Source organism: Aquarana catesbeiana, linkage group LG09 (assembly GCF_042186555.1).
Source record: "Aquarana catesbeiana isolate 2022-GZ linkage group LG09, ASM4218655v1, whole genome shotgun sequence".
In the NCBI taxonomy this organism is placed as follows: domain Eukaryota; kingdom Metazoa; phylum Chordata; class Amphibia; order Anura; family Ranidae; genus Aquarana; species Aquarana catesbeiana.
Window position 1 is genome coordinate 317588817 of NC_133332.1, and position 23513 is coordinate 317612329.

General features: G+C 48.1%; 1 protein-coding gene across 2 annotated transcripts in view; it reads right to left on the minus strand.

Moving 5' to 3' along the window:
• Window positions 1-15277: 15277 nt before the first annotated feature.
• Window positions 15278-23513, minus strand: part of SMC1A (structural maintenance of chromosomes 1A) — a 34969-nt gene continuing 26733 nt past the window's right edge. The window contains exons 19-25 of one of the 2 annotated variants that reach the window (XM_073600758.1): window positions 22500-22598; window positions 22255-22411; window positions 19395-19549; window positions 19151-19302; window positions 18246-18315; window positions 15981-16091; window positions 15278-15830 (exon numbers count right to left, since the gene is read on the minus strand). In XM_073600758.1, the coding sequence (XP_073456859.1) occupies window positions 15750-15830; window positions 15981-16091; window positions 18246-18315; window positions 19151-19302; window positions 19395-19549; window positions 22255-22411; window positions 22500-22598 (825 nt within the window). In that variant the 3' untranslated portion in view covers window positions 15278-15749. Of the gene's footprint in view, window positions 15831-15980; window positions 16092-18245; window positions 18316-19150; window positions 19303-19394; window positions 19550-22254; window positions 22412-22499; window positions 22611-23513 lie in introns of both variants that reach the window. The other variant, XM_073600757.1, reaches the window with a different exon arrangement.

A 23513-nucleotide genomic window follows, 5' to 3' on the forward strand; every position in this document is an offset into this window, starting at 1 on the left:
TCTAAAAACACTGAGGCAGCAGACTTTGTGAAAACTAATATTTGTGTCATTCTCAAAACTTTTGGCCACGGCTGTAGATGCAACCAGAATAGTTCATGTATGTTGGTTACTGTAACCTGCTTGTTTGTTCTGGCTGGATAAACGAGATTTGGGAAAAAACGGTATATCTTCTCTGGGAATGTTTCAGAGAAGAGGAGAAACAAAGAGACTTTCTCTGAACTAAGAAGGAGCTGAGTGAGAAGCCGAAGAGCTGGCCGGCTCTCCTTCCTTATCTCTCTTCTTCAGAGCTTGCCGCTCTTGTAGAATTAGGGTTTTGGATTTCAGTGTCTACAATAAATGAATATAATCGGAATATATCTGCCGCCGCCTTCTACATGGGAAAATGGACACCTTGGACAGATATTTAGGATTCACGGCAGAGGAAAGAAAAGCAAAAACATTGATCTCCTGAAACGTAGGATACTCCCAAAATGATGGTACTTCGTAGTGCCAGCGGGTTCCTTTAGTAGACCCCCTTATTTTCTTCACACCAAGAGAAATCAATGATGGTTCAAGGTTCACAGGGCCTGGGCTCTTATCACCACAGAGTCCTCTTCCTTCCACACCACCAATAGATATTGTGTCCTCTTCCTTCCATGCCACCGATATTGTGTTCTCTTCCTTCCATACCACCAATATTGTGTCCTCTTCCTTCCAAACCACCGATATTGTGTCCTCTTCCTTCCATACCACCAATATTGTGTCCTCTTCCTTCCATACCACCGATATTGTGTCCTCTTCCTTCCATACCACTGATATTGTGTCCTCTTCCTTCCATACCACCGATATTGTGTTCTCTTCCTTCCATACTACCGATATTGTGTCCTCTTCCTTCCATACCACCGATATTGTGTCCTCTTCCTTCCATCCCACCGATATTGTGTCCTCTTCCTTCCATACCACCGATATTGTGTCCTCTTCCTTCCATACCACCGATATTGTGTCCTGTTCCTTCCATACCACCGATATTGTGTCCTCTTCCTTCCATCCCACCGATATTGTGTCCTCTTCCTTCCATCCCACCGATATTGTGTCCTCTTCCTTCCATACCACCGATATTGTGTCCTCTTCCTTCCATACCACCGATATTGTGTCCTCTTCCTTCCATACCACCGATATTGTGTCCTCTTCCTTCCATACCACTGATATTGTGTCCTCTTCCTTCCATACCACCGATATTGTGTTCTCTTCCTTCCATACTACCGATATTGTGTCCTCTTCCTTCCATACCACCGATATTGTGTCCTCTTCCTTCCATCCCACCGATATTGTGTCCTCTTCCTTCCATCCCACCGATATTGTGTCCTCTTCCTTCCATACCACCGATATTGTGTCCTCTTCCTTCCATACCACCGATATTGTGTCCTGTTCCTTCCATACCACCGATATTGTGTCCTCTTCCTTCCATCCCACCGATATTGTGTCCTCTTCCTTCCATACCACCGATATTGTGTCCTCTTCCTTCCATACCACCGATATTGTGTCCTCTTCCTTCCATACCACCGATATTGTGTCCTCTTCCTTCCATACCACCGATATTGTGTCCTCTTCCTTCCATACCACTGATATTGTGTCCTCTTCCTTCCATACCACCGATATTGTGTTCTCTTCCTTCCATACTACCGATATTGTGTCCTCTTCCTTCCATACCACCGATATTGTGTCCTCTTCCTTCCATCCCACCGATATTGTGTCCTCTTCCTTCCATCCCACCGATATTGTGTCCTCTTCCTTCCATACCACCGATATTGTGTCCTCTTCCTTCCATACCACCGATATTGTGTCCTCTTCCTTCCATACCACCGATATTGTGTCCCTATAAGGTACTCTTTGTCTCTGTCCTCACTGCACTACGAGAATCGGCTTTTACCGAATGGAAATACTTTCCACCTGAAATTCATAAAGAGAAGGGCCGACACTCATAGTGGCTCCTATTATACAAGTCTTCTTTCTATAGTATATCATTTTATGTGGCTATTGGGAGAGCCATACACTTACACTGCATGTTCATTATGCATGCAGGTCCTGCTAAGTTGTACCGCATAGCAAACATTGACTTAATCCATTCATCGCGTATTTCTTCCAGATCTGTGCAGTAATCCAATGTGAGACTTCCTGTAATAAAGACCGCTCACTGCTGCCCCCTCTCTTTATGCAGGGGAGTGGTCTTGTCTCCGCCCCCTCCTGTCGTTTTCTGCTGGTAGCCCATAGTGGGTGGAGCCTAATGGGTCCCTCCCACAGCTCTGCTCTCTCTCCTTGTGCAGGATGAATGGACTTGTCTCTGTGCGCTCCTGTAGTTTTCTGCAGGCAGCCCATAGTGGGTGGAGCCTGATGGGCTCCTCCCATAGCTTTGCACTCTCTGCTTGTGCAGGGTGACTGGACTTGTCTCCACCCCCTCCTGTAGTTTTCTGCAGGCAGCCCGTAGTGGGTGGAGCCTGATGGGCTCCTCTCACAGCTTTGCACTCTCTCCTTGTGCAGGGTGACTGGGTTAGTCTTCACCCCTCCTGCTGGGTCCCCTCCCATAGTTCTGCTCTCTCTTCTTGTGCAGGGCAACTGGTCTTGTCTCCGCCCCCTCCTGTAGTTTTCTACAGGCAGCCTGTAGTGGGTGGAGCCTGCTAGGTCCCCTCCCACAGCTCTGCTCTCTCTCCTTGTGCAGGGCGACTGGTCTTTTCTCTGCCCCCTCCTGTAGTTTTCTACAGGCAGCCTGTAGTGGGTGGAGCCTGCTGGTTCCCCGCCCACAGCTCTGCTCTCTCTCCTTGTGCAGGGCGACTGGTCTGGTCTCCGCCCCCTACTGTAGTTTTCTAAAGGTAGCCTGTAGTGGGTGGAGCCTGCTGGGGCTCCTCCCATGGCTCAGCTCTCTCGCTCCTTGTGCAGGGCGACTGGTCTTGTCTCCACCCCTCCTGTAGTGGGTGGAGCCTGCTTGGTCCCACCCACAGCTCTGCTCTCTCTCTCCTGGTCTTGTCTCCACCCCCCTCCTGTATTTTTCTGCAGGCGGTGGGTGGAGCCTAATGGGTCCCTCCCACAGCTCTGCTCTCTCTCCTTGTGCAGGATGAATGGACTTGTCTCTGCGCGCTCCTGTAGTTTTCTGCAGGCAGCCCATAGTGGGTGGAGTCTAATGGGATCCTCCCATAGCTTTGCAATCTCTGCTTGTGCAGGGTGACTGGACTTGTCTCCACCCCCTCCTGTAGTTTTCTGCAGGCAGCCCGTAGTGTGTGGAGTCTAATGGGATCCTCCCATAGCTTTGCACTCTCTCCTTTTGCAGGGTGACTGGGCTAGTCTCCGCCCCCCTCCTGTCGTTTTCTGCTGGCAGCTTGTAGTGGGTGGAGCCTGATGGGCTCCTCCCACAGCTTTGCACTCTCTCCTTGTGCAGGGTGACGGGTTAGTCTTCACCCCTCCTGCTGGGTCCCCTCCCATAGTTCTGCTCTCTTTTCTTGTGCAGGGCGACTGGTCTTGTCTCTGCCCCCTACTGTAGTTTTCTACAGGCAGCCTGTAGTGGGTGGAGCCTGCTGATTCCCCGCCCACAGCTCTGCTCTCTCTCCCTGTGCAGGGCGACTTGTCTTGTCTCCGCCCCCTCCTGTAGTTTTCTACAGGCAGCCTGTAGTGGGTGGAGCCTGCTAGGTCCCCTCCCACAGCTCTGCTCTCTCTCCTTGTGCAGGGCGACTGGTCTTTTCTCTGCCCCCTCCTGTAGTTTTCTACAGGCAGCCTGTAGTGGGTGGAGCCTGCTGGTTCCCCGCCCACAGCTCTGCTCTCTCTCCTTGTGCAGGGCGACTGGTCTTGTCTCCGCCCCCTACTGTAGTTTTCTACAGGTAGCCTGTAGTGGGTGGAGCCTGCTGGGGCTCCTCCCATGGCTCAGCTCTCTCGCTCCTTGTGCAGGGCGACTGGTCTTGTCTCCACCCCTCCTGTAGTGGGTGGAGCCTGCTTGGTCCCACCCACAGCTCTGCTCTCTCTCTCCTGGTCTTGTCTCCACCCCCCTCCTGTATTTTTCTGCAGGCGGTGGGTGGAGCCTACTGGGCCCCTCCCACACCTCTTGCTCCTTGTGCAGGGTGACTGGTCTGGTCTCAGCCCCCCTACTCCCTGTAGTTTTCTGCAGGCAGCCTGTAGTGGGTGGAGTCTTCCAGGCCCCTCCCCCAGCGCTGTTCTGTGCACAGGCTACGTACAGCACAGTGATGATGTCACCGCCACATTTTTAAGGTAAAATCCGGGTTTATAAATGGCATCTGATGCACACAAAAGTGGATTTATATACTTTGTGACTAATGAGGAATTTATTTAAATGAAAATTTTTGCGCCCGGGAGTTCAGCTTTAAATGCGAGTAAGGTAGATATTACAATGAATTATTATGTATGATGAAAATATGAAACGCCGCTCATATAAAATATCTCTCCAAATGACTTTCCAGGAAATGTTACACCAATACCTTAAATAGAAAACACTCGATTAAGTTTTCCATTTGGAACAAATTAATCATTAATCAGAGACATGTTTATTGCGCATGCTTTGGGCATGTTCATCGGCCGTGCCGGGGCCTGCAAACTCATTGACTCATTCCTGGCTCCCTCGCCAGCAAGTATTATACTAAATGTTTTATTGCGCTACAAATTTAATAAACGTTAGAGCTGAACTCCAGGCAGTGGCCAAATGAAAAGATTAAATACCTATACAGGCACTTGCCAAGGGACTAGTACATTTGTTCGGCCATAGTAGTGATCCAGGCACTTCTACCAGACAGCACAACCGGGTCAATGAACTGAAGCAGTTGAATTGTCTTGTGGACATTTGCTGAGAGTTCTAAGGGGGGATGCATCCGTCAGGGGAAGGTCGTCTACGTAGCCTGTTACATGGATGCCCTGAGTTTTCGAGAAAGGGCAACCAGGGGTGCTAGGATCTTTGTGAACACCCTGGGAGCAGAGGACAAGTCGAAAAGGCAGTGCGACGATCTGAAAGTGATTGTGAGTGTAGAAATCGCTGATGTGGTGGGTAAATCAGAATAAGTAGAGGGGCATCTTGGATGTCCACAGATGCCATGTGTTCCCCTCGTCTCAGAGAGGCAATTAGGGACCTTGCTGATTCCACGCAAAATTGTGGAATGCGTAGGAATTTGTTGAAGGATTTTAGATCCAGGATTGGATGGATACCTCTGTTTGGTTTTGGTACCGTGAACAAGTTTGAGTAGAATCTCTAGATCCTGTCTTTGAAGTTTTGAACTTTATCTTCTAGCCTTTGGAAGCCACCAGTTGAACGCACAGGTCTGAGATGTCTAACTCAGAGAGCTGCCAACTGTAACAGACATCCCCCATTCTTAAGACTGAGGGTGCCCATTGAAAAGGGCTTTGGAGGGCTTGGTGGCCTTTATGGGCCAAGTCTTACACCGAAAGGAAGGGCTGAACTGATGGTCTAAATGTTGAAGCCTGGGAAGTGTGTGGAGGTGGTCTGCGATTGGAGGAGCTAGGGGCTCCTGAAGTGTTGGTTTTGGATGAAGAGACCATTCCCCCTGGTCCAAGTGGTGGCAGTGGAGATAATCCTCAAAAGCTTGCAAGTGTCCAATCACCTGTATGTAGGTGCCTATAACCCATGGTGTATGAATAAGTTGCCTGTGTCCTGTACTGTACCATTTGGCTATAGATGAACCTAGTGCGATGATCTGAAAGTGATCATCTGCCACTGCAAAGCGTAGAAAGCACTGATGTGGTGCGTAAATCAGAACAAGTAGATGGGCATCTTGGATGTCCACAGATGCCATGTGTTCCCCTTGTCTCACAGAGGTAATTACGTACCTTCCTGATTCCACACAAAATTGTGGAATGTGAAGGAATTTGTTGAAGGATTTTAGGTCCAGGATTGGAGGGATACCTCTGGTTTTGGTACCGTGAACAAGGTTGAGTAGAATCTCTAGATCCTGTCTTGTGACGGTACTGTTACAACTCCCTGGGACAAGGGGTGGTTCAGCTCCTTTTTCCAAATGTGACTGTCCTTGGACAGTTTTGAATTGATCTGAAGAAAGAAAACGGTGAGACATTAGAGTTTTGAACTTTATCTTCTAGCCTTTGGAAGCCACCAGTTGAACGCACAGGTCTGAGATGTCTGCAACTCAGAGAGCTGCCAACTGTAACAGACATCCCCCATTCTTAGGACTGAGGATGCCCCTTGAAAAGGGCTTTGTGGGCCAAGCCATACACTGAAAGGAAGGGAACTGAAGGTCTAAATGTTGAAGCCTGGGAAGTGTGTGGAGGTGGTCTGCAATTGCAGGATCTAGGGGCTCCTGAAGTGTTGGTTTTTGATGAAGAGGCCATTCCCCCTGGTCCAAGTGGTGGCAGTGGAGATAATCCTCAAAAGCTTGCAAGTGTCCAATCACCTGTAGGTAGGTGCCTATAACCCATGGTGTACGAATAAGTTGCCTGTGTCCTGTACTGTACCATTTGGCTATAGATGAACCTGGAGTGCGATGATCTGAAAGTGATTGTCTGCCACTGCAAAGCGTTGAAAGCTCTGATGTGGTGGGTAAATCAGAACAAGTAGAGGGACATATTGGATGTCCACAGATGCCATGCGTTCCCCTTGTCTCAGAGAGGCAATTACGGACCTTGCTGATTCCATACAAAATTTTAGAATGTGAAGGAATTTGTTGAAGGATTTTAAGTCCAGGATTCGACGGATACCTCTGTTGGGTGTTGGTACCGTGAACAAGGTTGAGTAGAATCGCTAGATCCTGTCTTGTGGTGGTACTGTTAAAACTCCCTGGGACAAGAGGTGGTTCAGCTCCTTTTTCCAAATGTGACTGTCCTTAGACAGTTTTTGATTTGAAGAAAGAAAACGGTGAGGCAGTAGAGTTTTGAACTTTATCTTCTAGCCTTTGGAAGCCACCAGTTGAACGCACAGGTCTGAGATGTCTGTAACCCAGAAAGCTGCAAACTGTAAAACACATCCCCCATTTTTAGGACTGAGGCTATCCTTTGAAAAGGGCTTTGGTGAGGGCTTGGTGGCCTTTGTGGTCCAAGCCTTGCAATGAAAGGAAGGGATATCGTTTATCCCTTCCTTTTGTTGCAAGGCTTGGTTTAGAAGTTGAAGCTTGGGAAGTGCGTGGAGGTGGTCTGCAATTGCAGGATCTAGGGGCTCCTAAAGTGTTGGTTTTGGATGAAGAGACCATTCCCCCTGGTCCAAGTGGTGGCAATGGAGATAAGCTTGCAAGTGTCCAGTCGCCTGTAGGTAGGCGCCTATAACCCATGGTGTATGAATATGCTGCCTGTGTCCTGTACGAGTCAGCTATAGATGAACCTGGAGACATAAATAATTCTGATACACAACTCAGTCACAGATTCCGATAAACATTCATCAATCATCAGAAAACCGCACATAACTGACACCAAATGAAATAGATGCCCTTAAAACTTTTTCCGACAGATAACTGACTCTGATAATATTCCATAAACTATTTGGGTGGATCACTTAATTTAGATGGTTTTTTTTTTTTTTTTTGCATATACTATCACATACCTATTTGTTGTCACCGCTATGGAATTTTATAGAACTAGTCGCGGTTGTTCCTTGCCTGTAAATACATGAAAGAAAAAAAAGCTCCATGGAAATATGTCCTTTAAGCGATTCCAAGTGTTCCATTTGATCTGTGGCAGTTGTTGTTTAGATAGATTTATAAAACTATTTTATACCCTAAAACTGTAAAGATTCACCATTTTGAAAAAAATAATTTTATTTTAAATATTGAACTCCGGCCTTCCCTTCAGTCTTGCACAGCACCTCTCCTGGACTGAAACAGCTTCCTCTGATTTCACTGCACACTGTGAGCTTCTCACCATGTGCATTAGAAGCTGCAGCAAGACAGATAGATCAGTGGTCTCCAAATGTGGCCCTTTGCTTGCTTTTATCTGGCCCTTGGGGCACTATTCATTTCACTAACACCAATTATGGGGCACTATTCCTCCCACTGATAGCAATGATAGGACACTATTCCTCCCACTGATACCAATGATGGGGCACTATTCCTCCCACTGACACCAATGAAGGGGCACTATTCCTCCCACTGATACCAATGATGGGGCACTATTCCTCCCACTGACACCAATGAAGGGGCACTATTCCTCCCACTGATACCAATGAAGGGGCACTATTCCTCCCACTGATACCAATGATGGGACAGTATTACTACCTCTGACACCAATGATGGGACGCTAGTCCTACCTCTGACACCAATGATGGGGCACTATTCCTCCCAATGATGGGGCACTATTCCTCCCAATGATACCAATGATGGGGCACTATTCCTCCCAATGATGGGACACTATTCCTCTCACTGATACCAATGATGGGACACTATTCGACCCACTGATACCAATGATGGGACACTATTCCACCCACTGATACCAATGATGGGACACTTCCACCCACTGATACCAATGATGGGGCACTATTCCTCCCACTGATTCCAATGATGGGACAATATTCCCCCCACTGAGGGGACACTATTCCTCCCACTGACACCAATGATGGGGCACTATTCCTCCCACTGATACAAATGATGGGACACTATTCCACCCACTAATACCAATGATGGGGCACTATTCCTCCCACTGATACCAATGATCGGGCACTATTCCCCTCACTGATACCAATGATGGGGCACTATTCCTCCCACTGATACCAATGATGGGGCACTATTCCCCTCACTGATACCAATGATGGGGCACTATTCCCCCCACTGATACCAATGGTGGGACACTATTCCCCCCACTGATACCAATGGTGGGACACTATTCCTCTCACCGATACCAATGATGGGACACTATTCCCCCCACCGATACCAATGATGGGCACTATTCCCCCCACTGATACCAATGATAGGGCACTATACCTCCCACTGATACCAATGATGGGACACTATTCCTCCCACTGATACCAATGATGGGACACTATTCCTCCCACTGATACCAATGATGGGACACTATTCCTCCTACTGACACCAATGATGGGACACTATTCCTCCCACTGATACCAATGATGGGGCACTATTCCTCCCACTGATACCAATGATGGGGCACTATTCCTCCCACTGACACCAATGATGGGGCACTATTCCTCCCACTGATACCAATGATGGGACACTATTCCTCCCACTGATACCAATGATGGGACACTATTCCTCCCACTGATACCAATGATGGGACACTATTCCTCCCACTGACACCAATGATGGGGCACTATTCCTCCCACTGACACCAATGATGGGGCACTATTCCTCCCACTGACACCAATGATGGGACACTATTCCTCCCACTGATACCAATGATGGGACACTATTCCTCCCACTGATACCAATGATGGGACACTATTCCTCCCACTGATACCAATGATGGGACACTATTCCTCCCACTGATACCAATGATGGGACACTATTCCTCCCACTGATACCAATGATGGGACACTATTCCTCCCACTGACACCAATGATGGGACACTATTCCCCCCACTGATACCAATGGTGGGACACTATTCCTCTCACCGATACCAATGATGGGACACTATTCCCCCCACCGATACCAATGATGGGACACTATTCCTCCCACTGATACCAATGGTGGGACACTATTCCTCTCACTGATACCAATGATGGGGCACTATTCCCCCCACTGATACCAATGATAGGGCACTATACCTCCCACTGATACCAATGATGGGACACTATTCCTCCCACTGATACCAATGATGGGACACTATTCCTCCCACTGATACCAATGATGGGACACTATTCCTCCTACTGACACCAATGATGGGACACTATTCCTCCCACTGATACCAATGATGGGGCACTATTCCTCCCACTGACACCAATGATGGGGCACTATTCCTCCCACTGATACCAATGATGGGACACTATTCCTCCCACTGATACCAATGATGGGACACTATTCCTCCCACTGACACCAATGATGGGGCACTATTCCTCCCACTGACACCAATGATGGGGCACTATTCCTCCCACTGACACCAATGATGGGACACTATTCCTCCCACTGATACCAATGATGGGACACTATTCCTCCCACTGATACCAATGATGGGACACTATTCCTCCTACTGATACTAAGTTTTCTTTTGGTGGTATTTAATCACCGCTGTGTTTATTTTTTGCTAAACAAATGAAAAAAAGACAGAAAATTTGGGGGAAAAAAGTGTTTCTTCATTTCTGTTATAAAAAAATGTTAAAAAGTAATTTCTCTGCTTTACTGATTGGCACTGATGAGACTGCACCGACGGGCACTGATGAGGTGGCACTAATAAGCATCATCACCAATGGACACTAATGAGGCGGCACTAATGAGGTTGCACTGACGAGGAGGCACTAATATTCAGCACTGATGGGCTGCATTGAGGGGCACTGAGGCAGCACTAATATGCAGCACTGACGGGCACTGATCAGGTGGCACTAATAAGCAGAACCGATATGCAGCACTGATAAGTATCACTGACGGGCACTGACAAGGAGGCACTAATGTGCAGCACTGATAATCACTGCCCCCCCCCCCCCCCCTGTCCGCTTACCGGCTCTCCTTTATTCACACTCTGTCAGCGTGACTAGAGGAATGCCAATAACCGACACTTCCTAGTCACGCTGTGATTGGACACAGCTGATCACATGGTAAAGAGCCTACGTCATAGGCTCTTTAACATGATTGGAGATGCGACGTGTCGAAGCGACACACTGTACTACCGATCACTGTGCACCCCCCCGGAGCGGCTTGTTCTGAAGGACGTCATGTGATGTTCAGTCAGAAAGGGAGAGCCACCTCCCCGCCGTCATTCTGCTATAGGCCGGGCGGAAAGGTGTTAAAGTGGTAGGAAATTAAATTGAAAAAGTATCAACACATAGTGGTAATGTGGATACACGTACAGTACTAGGTGCCACGTCCTAAAATCATTGTATTCATAGAAATAGGTTTGGGCTTTGGACTTTTTGGGCACAATAATCACTATAGTATATTAAAAATTAAATTTATTCAAAATTTGGTTAAAAAGCGAGAATACAAAGAGGACAACTAAGGAGCTATGCAGTTAATAATCGATGTCTAAAACTTGCTCAACACGTTGCACGCCAAGGCGCTTCTTCAGGAGCATAGAACAGATTACTGAAATATACAAAACATCCAATAAATATAACTCAAACAAACTAGCTAAAAAGACAGTGACCAAACAGTAACAAAATATTGCGAATTTGATATCAATCATAGCATTGATATCAAATTCGCAATATTTGGTTACGGTCTTTTTAGCTAGTTTGAGTTATATTTATTGGATGTTTTGTATATTTCAGTAATCTGTTCTATGCTCCTGAAGAAGCGGCTTGGTGTGCAACGTGTTGAGCAAGTTTTAGACATCGATTATTATCAACTGCATAGCTCCTTTACAACTACATAATAACTTCATGGTGGAAGGATTGGTATTCCATTTTTCATATGATTTCTCTTTACAATATAGAGCTATGTATGGAGTGCACAATTGTAATTGTGGTTCTATGAACTGATTTCTGTATCTGTCCTCTTTGTATTCTCGCTTTTTAACCAAATTTTGAATAAATTTAATTTTTAGTATACTATAGTGATTATTGTGCCCAAAAAGTCCAAAGCCCAAACCTATTTCTATGAATAAAGTGGTAGGAAAGGCAAACTCAATGGGGGTTGATTTTCTAAAACTGGAGAGGGCAAAATCTGGTGCAGCTTTGCATAGAAACCAATCAGCTTCCAGGTTTTACTTAATTGCTGAAGTTAGAAGCTGATTGGCTATCATGCACAGCTGCACCAGATTTTGCACTCTCCAGTTTTAGTAGTTCCAAGTTCTATACCCCTTCCTCCTACCTACAAAAAAAAAAAAAAACACAACATCTGTGTATTTACCTATTTTTAATCCGCACTGGTCACATGAAATCAGCAGATCCGACTCCCTCGTGTAAGGGAGCACTCAACAATGGCTGTGAATTCCTGGAACCATGGCTCCACCCATAGACTCCCATGTCTCCCTCCACCCATAGGCTCCTATGTCTCCAACCATAGGCTCCCATGGTCCAGCTGTTGTCAGCGTTCCCTCCTCATCCCTGCAGCAGCAGCTCACTGACACAGGAGAGCCGGAGCTGCAGGATCACGCGATTAAAAAGGCAAGTACGCAGATTGTTATGTTACAGCCTTATTCCAAAATGGATTAAATTCATTATTTTCTTCAAAAGTCTACAAATCCCAGATAATGACAACGTGAAGGAAGTTTGTTTGAAATCTTTGCAAATTTATTAAAAATAAATAAAGGAAAAAAAATTCCCATATACATAATTATCACAGCCTCCTCCCATGTACAGAAGTATCACAGGAGCCTCCCATGTACATAAGTATCACAGGCTCCTCCCATGTACATAAGTATCACAGACTCCTCCCATGTACATAATTATCACAGGCTCCTCCCATGTACAAAAGTATAACAGGCTCCTCCCATGTACAAAAGTATAACAGACTCCTCCCATGTACATACGTATCACAGGCTCCTCCCATGTACATACGTATCACAGACTCCTCCCATGTACAAAAGTATCACAGGCTCCTCTCATGTACACATGTATCACAGGCTCCTCCCATGTACCTACGTATCACAGGCTCCTCCCATGTACATACATATCACAGGCTCCTCCCACGTACATAAGCTTCACAGGCTCCTCCCACGTACATAAGCTTCACAGGCTCCTCCCACGTACATAAGCTTCACAGGCTCCTCCCACGTACATAAGCTTCACAGGCTCCTCCCACGTACATAAGCTTCACAGGCTCCTCCCACGTACATAAGCTTCACAGGCTCCTCCCACGTACATAAGCTTCACAGGCTCCTCCCACGTACATAAGCATCACAGGCTCCTCCCACGTACATAAGCATCACAGGCTCCTCCCATGTACATAAGCATCACAGGCTCCTCCCCTGTACATAAGTATCACAGCCTTTACTCAATTCTTTGGTGAAGCTCCTTTGGCACCAATTACAGCCTCAAGTCTTTTTGAGTATGATGCTACAAGCTTAGCACACCTATTTTTGGGCAGTTTCTCCCATTTTTCTTTGCAGGACCTCTCAAGCTCTATCAGGTTGGATGGGGAGCGTCGGGTGCACAGCCATTTTCAGATCTCTCCAGAGATGTTCAATCGGGTTCAAGTCTGGGTTCTGGCTGGGTCACTTAAGGACATTCACAGAGTTGTCCCGGAGCCACTTCTTTGTTATCTTGGCTGTGTGCTTAGGATCGTTGTCCCGTTGGAAGATGAACCTTCACCCCAGTCTGAGGTCCAGAGCGCTCTGGAGGAGGTTTTCATCAAGGATGTCTCTGTACATTGCTGCATTCATCTTTCCCTCAATCCTGACTAGTCTCCCAGTTCCTGCTGCTGAAAAAACATCCCCACAGCATCATGCTGCCACCACCATGCTTCACTGTAGGGGTGGTATTGAGCAGGTGATGAGCGGTGCCTGGTTTCCTCCAGACATGACGCTTGCCATTCAGGCCAGAGAGTTCAATCTTTGTTTCATCAGACCAGAGAATTTTGTTTCTCATGATCTGAGAGTCCTTCAGGTGTCTTTTGGCAAACTCCAGATGGGGTGTCATGTGCCTTTTACTGAGGAGTAGCTTCCATCTGGCCACTCTACCATACAGACCTGATTGGTGGAGGGTTGCAGAGATGGTTGTTCTTCTGGAAGGTTCTCCTCTCTCCACAGAGAAACACTGGAGCTTTGTGAGAGTGACCATCGGGTTCTTGGTCACCTCCCTGACTAAGGACCTTCTCCCCCGATCGCTCAGTTTGGCCGGGCGGCCCACTCTAGGAAGAGTCCTGGTGGTTCCAAACTTCTTCCATTTACGGATGATGGAGGCCACTGTGCTCATTGGGACCTTCAATGCTGCAGAAATGTTTCTGTACCCTTCCCCCCGATCTGTGCCTCCATACAATCCTGTCTCGGAGGTCTACAGACAATTCCTTGGACTTCATGGCTTGGTTTGTGCTCTGACATGCACTGTTAACTGTGGGACCTTCTATAGACAGGTGTGTGCCTTTCCAAATCATGTCCAATCACCTGAATTTACCACAGGTGGACTCCAATCAAGTGGTAGAAACATCTCAAGGATGATCAGTGGAGACAGGAGGCACCTGAGCTCAGTGTCGAGTGTCATGGCAAAGGCTGTGATACTTATGGGCATGGGAGGAGCCCGTGATACTTATGGGCATGGGAGGAGCCCGAGATACTTATGGGCATGGGGAGGAGCCCGAGATACTTATGGGCATGGGGAGGAGCCCGAGATACTTATGGGCATGGGGAGGAGCCCGAGATACTTATGGGCATGGGGAGGAGCCCGAGATACTTATGGGCATGGGGAGGAGCCCGAGATACTTATGGGCATGGGGAGGAGCCCGAGATACTTATGGACATGGGGAGGAGCCCGAGATACTTATGGGCATGGGGAGGAGCCCGAGATACTTATGGGCATGGGGAGGAGCCCGAGATACTTATGGGCATGGGGAGGAGCCCGAGATACTTATGGGCATGGGGAGGAGCCCGAGATACTTATGGGCATGGGGAGGAGCCCGAGATACTTATGGGCATGGGGAGGAGCCCGAGATACTTATGGGCATGGGGAGGAGCCCAAGATACTTATGGACATGGGAGGAGCCCAAGATACTTATGGACATGGGAGGAGCCCAAGATACTTATGGACATGGGATTTTTTCCTTTTTTTATTTTTAATAAATTTGCACAGATTTCAAACAAACTTTTCTCACGTTGTCATTATGGGGGATTGTTTGTAGAATTCTGAGGAAAATAATGAATTGAATCCATATTGGAATACGGCTGTAACATAACAAAATGTGGAAAAAGTGAAGCACTGAATACTTTCCGGATGCAATGTAGGAGGCATGGAAATTCATTTTTTTTGAGGCTCTGTTCACACTCCGTTTTCACTCGCGGGCAAAATCGCCGCAATATCAAAACGCACAAAAAACTCACCAAAAGAAAGCTCTATTTGTGGGGGGGGGGGACCATTGTATTTGTGTACAGCGTCGCGCGACCGCGCAATTGCCAGTTAAAATAACGCAGTGCTGTATCGCAAAAAAAAAAAAATCGCCTGGTCATGAAGGGTGGGGGGTAAACCTTCCGGAGCTGAAGAGGTTAAAGTACCAAGAATGAAAAAAAAAAAAACAAACAAAACAAAAAACGACCATTTAAAAGTCAGACTCTCTTTATTGCAAAACAATCAGTCATATCCACAGTCGCAAAAAACACTAAAGTAATAAAAACGCTTACTTCAACAGATGAGATAAAAGACGCAGCCATTACCTACAAAATAAGCAGGGGGGGGGGGAGCGCTAAACATAATATTACTGGGGGGGGGGGGTAAATAGGAATGTGATAATTAACACCATAACAATGATTAAAAACTGGGAAGCCATGGAGGGGGGGCGGGGGAGGGGGGTAAAGTCTTTTGGCCTGCTTTGTGGCCTTCATGATTGGCCCTCGTGAGCCTGTGTACATAATCCAGGGGGGGCGGGGCAGAAATCAGATCGATTTTTGTGATAAGTTAAAAGAGGGGACAAAAAAAAAAAATTAACATCCTCCAATCAGGAAAGTTGTGGGGGGGGGGGGGGGGGCCACGAAGCAAAGTCTTTATAAAAGTCCCAAAGTGAAGTCCTCCGTTAGTCATTCGGGTTGGGGTTGGCATCGGGGTAACTGGTAAGGTCAAAGGTCAGTACTTTGCTGATCACGCAGTCACCTTGCTGCAAAAAGACGAAGAAAATATAAAATAAATAAATAGCATCATCAATAAATTGTACAAATCCCCCAACATCCGAGTATTGGGGGGGGGGGGGTGCACGTTACTTAACGGAACAGTTTAATCCCAAACTTCATCACAAATGTTCACTTACCTCGGGATAAACACCAACCAAACTCTCAGCCTTGGTGTAGAACTCCTCCTTGAGGGAGATGACGATCGCCTGGAAATAGGTCATCGACTGTTCTTTAATATAGTTGGCCACCTACAAAAAAAAAAAAAAAAAAAAAATAAAATAAAAAAAGCAAGACAAAATCAGGTAAATGGCACTAAATCTATAAAACCGTTAGGTTAGGTTTGCTCTGCTGAGGCCGTGTGTCGCATACAAAGCAGAAAATCACTGTTTAAGAGCCCATCTCTGATTTTAGCTGTGCAATCTGCTTATCAGTTGCTTGAGTACATTTTATGAGGCTGATTAGCAGATTGCACAGCTAAAGTGGTTATAAAGGCTAAATGTTTTTTTTTTTTTTTTTTTTACTCAAACATGTTCTCCGCATTAAAGTAAAAAAAAATGTTTTGCTCCCCACCTCCAAAATACTTACCAGAGCCCAATTTCGATCCAGTGCTGTGTTCGAGAGCAGCAGAGCTGCTGTCTTTCTCTCCTCACTGACCCGGACGGCAACGGGAGCCACTGAAAATCACAGCAAAGTCGGGGGGCTCGAGATAAAGTCGTGGGTGTCCCATGATAGGAGCCAGGAGTGCCCGCAGAGCCCCCCGGGAAGAGGAGGAGCCAGGAGTGGTGGCAGGGGACCCGAGGCAGGGGACCCGAGAAAAGAGGAGGAGCCGTGGCAGGGGACCCGAGAAAAGAGGAGGAGCCGTGGCAGGGGTCCCGAGAAAAGAGGAGGAGCCGTGGCAGGGGTCCCGAGAAAAGAGGAGGAGCCAGGAGTGGTGGCAGGGGTCCCGAGAAAAGAGGAGGAGCCAGGAGCCGTGGCAGGGGTCCCGAGAAAAGAGGAGGAGCCAGGAGCCGTGGCAGGGGTCCCGAGAAAAGAGGAGGAGCCAGGAGCCGTGGCAGGGGTCCCGAGAAAAGAGGAGGAGCCAGGAGCGGTGGCAGGGGGTCCCGGGAAAAGAGGAGGAGCCAGGAGCGGTGGCAGGGGTCCCGAGAAAAGAGGAGGAGCCAGGAGTGGTGGCAGGGGTCCCGAGAAAAGAGAAGGAGCCAGGAGTGGTGGCAGGGGATCCGAGAAGAGGAGGAGCCAGGAGTGGTGGAAGGGGATCCGAGAAGAGGAGGAGCCAGGAGTGGTGGAAGGGGATCCGAGAAGAGGAGGAGCCAGGAGTGGTGGAAGGGGATCCGAGAAGAGGAGGAGCCAGGAGTGGTGGAAGGGGATCCGAGAAGAGGAGGAGCCAGGAGTGGTGGAAGGGGATCCGAGAAGAGGAGGAGCCAGGAGTGGTGGAAGGGGATCCGAGAAGAGGAGGAGCCAGGAGTGGTGGAAGGGGGATCCGAGAAGAGGAGGAGCCAGGAGTGGTGGAAGGGGATCCGAGAAGAGGAGGAGCCAGGAGTGTCGGCAGGGGATTCGAAACGAGGAGGAGCCAGGAGTTCCGGCAGGGGCCCTAAGAAGAGGAGGAACGAGGAGCGCCGGCAGGGGAACAGAGAAGAGGAACAACCAGGAGTCCCGGCAGGGGCCCTAAGAAGAGGAACAACCAGGAGTGCCGGCAGGGGGCCCGAGAAAAGGAGCAACCAGGAGTGCAGATTGCTATGGGGGCACTGGTGCGTACTTGCTCCAGAGCCCTACTTTATGGATCCATAAGACACTTAGAGTGGCGGCTCGGGCCCCCCCACTCTCTCCTTGTTGGCTCGCTGGCTGTAATTGACAGCAATCATGCTATCTCAGCCAATGAGGAGCAGGACAGCCGAGGCTCTTGTGTGCATCGCTGGATCGAGATGGGGCTCAGGTGAGTATTGGGGGGAGCCTAGAAACCCATAGAGTGCATTACAGTAAAAAAAAAAACCTTCAGCCTTTACAACCACTTTAAAGTATTCAGCAATCAGTAGGCCACAAAGGATGCACATCTAAAAGGGATGCTGGGGAGGTGTTCTTTCATAGAATACTCAGGCAGAAAAGTATAAATGACTGATCCCGCCCCCACACCTGACGGAGCACAAAAATGATTGATGGCAGAGAAAAAACTGGGTTGTATAGCAGGGCTGTGTAAATTGCAGGAATGAATGGACGAAATCACAAATCTTTTGGCAGGCAAAAAACAGCCTCTCCTATGTACTTCATTTGGCTACTTCGCTATCTGGCTGGAATTCAAATCGTATTTTTGTTGTCCCAACGAATACCATTAATCAAAAAGCAGGACGTTTAACTCTAGAAATCCCGACTAAGCCTACAAAGAGAGCAGGCTGGAGTCTCTCGCTCACCTTTCCGATGTTGGTGTTGTCCAGAGCGGCATCTATTTCATCCAGAACGAAGAATGGGGAAGGCTTGAAACTATGGACCAAAAAAGGGAAACCACAGTGAAAATTACATAAGTCAACAAAAAAAACAAAAAAAAAATGGCGGACAGCACTATGGATTAGGCTACATTGGAGTCCTTAATTTACCCGATCTGTAAGCACAGTATGGACCAAGTAAGTAGGCTCAGTATGGACCCAATGGGCAAGCAAGCTCCGCATGGACCCAATGGGTAAAGCTAGCTCAATATGGACCCAATGGGTAAAGCTAGCTCAGTATGGACCCAGTGGGGTAAAGCTAGCTCAGTATGGACCCAGTGGGTAAAGCTAGCTCAGTATGGACCCAGTGGGTAAAGCTAGCTCAGTATGGACCCAATGGGTAAGCAGGCTCAGTATGGACCCAATGGGTAAAGCTAGCTCAGTATAGACCCAATGGGTAAAGCTAGCTCAGTATGGACCCAGTGGGTAAAGCTAGCTCAGTATGAACCCAGTGGGTAAAGCTAGCTCAGTATGGACCCAGTGGGTAAAGCTAGCTCAGTATGGACCCAGTGGGTAAAGCTAGCTCAGTATGGACCCAGTGGGTAAAGCTAGCTCAGTATGGACCCAATGGGTAAAGCTAGCTCAGTATAGACCCAATGGGTAAAGCTAGCTCAGTATAGAACCCAATGGGTAAAGCTAGCTCAGTATGGACCCAGTGGGTAAAGCTAGCTCAGTATGGACCCAGTGGGTAAAGCTAGCTCAGTATGAACCCAGTGGGTAAAGCTAGCTCAGTATGGACCCAGTGGGTAAAGCTAGCTCAGTATGGACCCAATGGGTAACCAGGATCAGTATGGACCTAATGGGTAAGCTCCACCAACATGTCCTAGCTGTACCTGTGGATTGCAAAGAGCAGAGCCAGAGCTGCTACAGTCTTCTCTCCTCCAGACAAGTTGTCCATGGGTCGGAACCTCTTCCCTGGGGCCACACAGTTATAGTTGATTCCATCCAAGTAGGGTTCCTCAGGGTTCTCCGGTCCCAGGAAAGCCTGCCCATAAAAAAAAAAAAAAAAAAAAGATATAGTTATGAGTCGGGTCCCATAGGTGTCCTTAGAAAAATCCACTAGGTGCGAGATCTTACCTGGGCACTGCTGTTCCTGGACAAGGCTTTGTAGATCTCATCAATGTTGGTGGCAACCGCCTCAAAGCAAGCATTGAACCTGTCGAACCTCTCCTTCTTCGTCTGCTCAAAGGCCTGCTTGGCTTTCTTTGCTCGTTTACGAGCCGCTTCAAACTCTGCAACAGTAAGAACGCAGCATGAAAAAAAAAGGATGGCATACAACCCGGTCACTATGGGAATGATGTACTAAAACTGCAAAATCTGGTGCAGCCCTGCATAGAAACCAATCAGCTTCCAGGTTTTTTTTTTTTTTTTTTTTGTCAAAGCTTAATTGAACAAGCTGATGTTAGAAGCTGATTGGCTACCATGCAGAACTGCACCAGATTTTGCACTCTAGTTTTAGTAAATCAACCCCAAATGTTCCTCAACCCCATTCACTGCCAGAGCCATGCGTTTTTGTTTTTTGTTTTTTTTGCACAAGTTTAAAAAATAATTTTAGGCCTGAAGATTGCATAAAACCCCCAAAACGTTACAAAAAGTGTGATGATTTTTTTTTTTGCGACAAGTTCTCTTTAACTACTTCAATACCGAGGCACTTTAACCCTCTTCCTGCCCAATTTTCAGCGCTGTCGCACTTTGCACGTCAATTGCGCGGTCATGCAACACTGTGCCCAATTGACTTTTATATAATTTTTTTTATCACACAAATAGAGCTCTCTTTTGGTGTTATTTAACCACTTTGGCTCCGGAAGATTTACCCCCCTCCCCCGCCCCCCCCCTCTCCTTCATGACCAGGCCATCTTTTGCGATATGGCACTGCCCTACTTCGACAATTGAGCGGTCGTGCGACGTCGTACCCATAAGAAATTGTAATCATTGTTTTTCTTTAATTTTACACAAATAAAACTTTCTTTTGGAGGTATTTGATCACCACTGGGGTTTTTTAATTGTTTGCAACAAACAAACAAAAAAGACAATATTTTTCACTTTCTGGTCTAAAAAATATATCCAAGAAAAAAAAAAATCTAAATTTCTTTATAAATTTTGGCCAAAATGTATTCTGCTACAGGTCTTAAGTAAAAGAAAACCCAAGTATACAATATATTGATTGGTTTGTGTAAAAGTTATAGAGTCTCTAAATTATGGGAGATATATGTGTGTGTGTGTATTTATTTCTTTTTTTAATACTACTAATGGCGTTGATCAGTGACCTATAGTGGGACTGCAATAGTGCGGCGCTCAATCTGACACTAACTGACGCTGGGAGGGAACTAACTGCCACTGACAATAATACAGTGATCGGTGATAATACTATGCACTGTACTACTGACACTGGCTGGGAAGGGGTTAACCTCTAAAAGCGATCAAGGGGTTAAATATGTGCATTTAACTAAGCAATTTGCTGGCTTTTACTCCCTGAAAAAAAAAAAAGCCACGTTGCTGCTGACAGTAGAGAGCCCTGTGTTATTTATGCACATAGGGCTCGCTTCTGTCATTCGCTCAGCCGATTGGCCGGAACCCGCTTAGTCATCGTGCTGCGGGCGAAATGCAAGAAAGGCAAGTGCACGCCTTCTACACGGAAGAAAATCGCTGCTGACAGGGGAGAGCCCTGTGTTGTTTACCTACACAGAGTCCTCTTTTGTCCTTCACTCAGTCAAAATCGGTGAGTTTATAAAATCATTGGACGGGACCCGCTGAACGGCTTGTGCTATGGCACACGGCAGCGGAGCCAGGGGCGGTGGCTGACCCGGAAAGTGATGGATCGCGTACATTTAAGTGATCCAGAGCAGCAGGGCCACTCTGCTGTAGTACATTTGGAGTAGATGGTCAATGCACGATGTGCCCGTATCTCCCGCGGTTAAAGGACGACCAATGCACGATGTGCCCATATCTCCCGCGGTTAAAGGGCAGCCAATGCACGATGTGCCCGTATCTCCCGCGGTTAAAGGACGACCAATGCACGATAGTAGAACACTTGCAGAATTGAGCGATAGTGAATCATGGGGAAATTTATTTTATTATTATTATATTATTATTTTTTTTTAATTATTTATATTTATTATATTATAATTTATGTTTTTGTGTTTCAAACTTTATCATACCCGGGATATCTACTAGACTCTTGTTTGGACAGATTTAAGTGTGTTATTGTTAAAAATTACAGGCCTACAATATAAAACGTCAAATTTCCATGCAAAATAATTGTACCGCTTTCAGCACCTAAAATCCAAAATAATCATACCGCCAGGGAGGTTAAAAGGACAGCCAATGCACGATGTGCCCGTATCTCCCGCGGTTAAAGGACAGCCAATGCACGATGTGCCCGTATCTCCCGCGGTTAAAGGACAGCCAATGCACGATGTGCCTGTATCCACCGCGGGTTAAAGGATGGCACGATGTGCCCGTATCTCCCGCGGTTAAAGGACGACCAATGCACGATGTGCCCGTATCTCCCGCGGTTAAAGGACGGCCAATGCACGATGTGCCCGTATCTCCCGCGGTTAAAGGACGACCAATGCACGATGTGCCCGTATCTCCCGCGGTTAAAGGACGGCCAATGCACGATGTGCCCGTATCTCCCGCGGTTAAAGGACGGCCAATGCACGATGTGCCCGTATCCACCGCGGTTAAAGGACAGCCAATGCACGATGTGCCCGTATCTCCCGCGGTTAAAGGACGACCAATGCACGATGTGCCCGTATCCACCGCGGTTAAAGGACAGCCAATGCACGATGTGCCTGTATCCACTGCAGTTAAAGGATGGCACGATGTGCCCGTATCTCCCGCGGTTAAAGGACAGCCAATGCACGATGTGCCTGTATCCACTGCAGTTAAAGGATGGCACGATGTGCCCGTATCTCCCGCGGTCGGTCTCACTCACCGTCTGACGTCTCCTGGAACTTGTCCCTGACGCTCTCCAGTTTCTCCATGGCCTTCATGTTGGGGGCAGAAATACGCTGGAGAACGCTTTGCTGTTCGTTCAGCTTCTGTTGTAAAGCGCTCATCTCCTGCTTGATATCATCGTCCGCCACCGCATCCTGCCACCAAAATCATAAGGACGGTCAAAGCCCGTGTACCGAGAGCCAACACATACTGCCAATCCCCGCCATCCCAACCACCACCTACCTTAAGGTCCTCGGACAGCTCGCTGTAGTCTATTTCAATCAATGCTTCTCGTGCGTACACCGTAGAGGATTTCTGAGAGCTGCCGACCGATTCCTCGCCCTGAGAGCCACCCTACAAAATGATCTAGTTACTTCGAAACGAACAACATTATACGCAAAACCATACGGTATAAGGGGTGGGTGAGGAGGTATGAGGGGGTGGGTGAGAAGGTATGAGGGGTGGGTGAGGCGGTATGAGGAGTGGGTGAGGCGGTATGAGGGGCGGTATGAGGGCGGGGTGGGTGAGGAGGTTTATGGGTGGGTGAGAAGGTATGAGGAGGGGTGAGGTGGTATGAGGGGTGGGTGAGGAGGAGTGAGGCGGTATGAGGGGTGGGTGGGTGAGGAGGGGTGGGTGAGGCGGTATGAGGGAGTGGGCGAGGCGGTATGAGGGGTGGGTGAAGAGGTATGAGGGGTGGGTGAGGCGGTATGAAGGTATGAGGAGTGGGTGAGGCGGTATGAGGAGTGGGTGAGGCGGTATGAGGGGCGGTATGAGGGCGGGGTGGGTGAGGAGGTTTATGGGTGGGTGAGAAGGTATGAGGAGGGGTGAGGTGGTATGAGGGGTGGGTGAGGCGGTATGAGGGGCGGGTGAGGAGGGGTGAGGCGGTATGAGGGGTGGGTGAGGACGTATGAGGGGTGGGTGAGGCGGTATGAAGGGTGGGTGAGGCGGTATGAGGGGTGGGTGAGGCGGTATGAGGGGTGGGTGAGGGACGTATGAGGGGTGGGTGAGGACGTATGAGGGGGTGGGTGAGAAGCTATGAGGGGTGGGTGAGAAGGTATGAGGGGTGGGTGAGGCGGTATGAGGGGCGGGGTGAGGAGGGGTGAGGCGGTATGAGGGGCGGGTGAGGCGGTATGAGGAGGGGTGAGGCGGTATGAGGAGGGGTGAGGCGGTATGAGGGGTGGGTAAGAAGCTATGAGGGGTGGGTGAAAAGGTATGAGGGGCGGGGTGGGTGAGGCGGTATTAGGGGTGGGTGAGGAG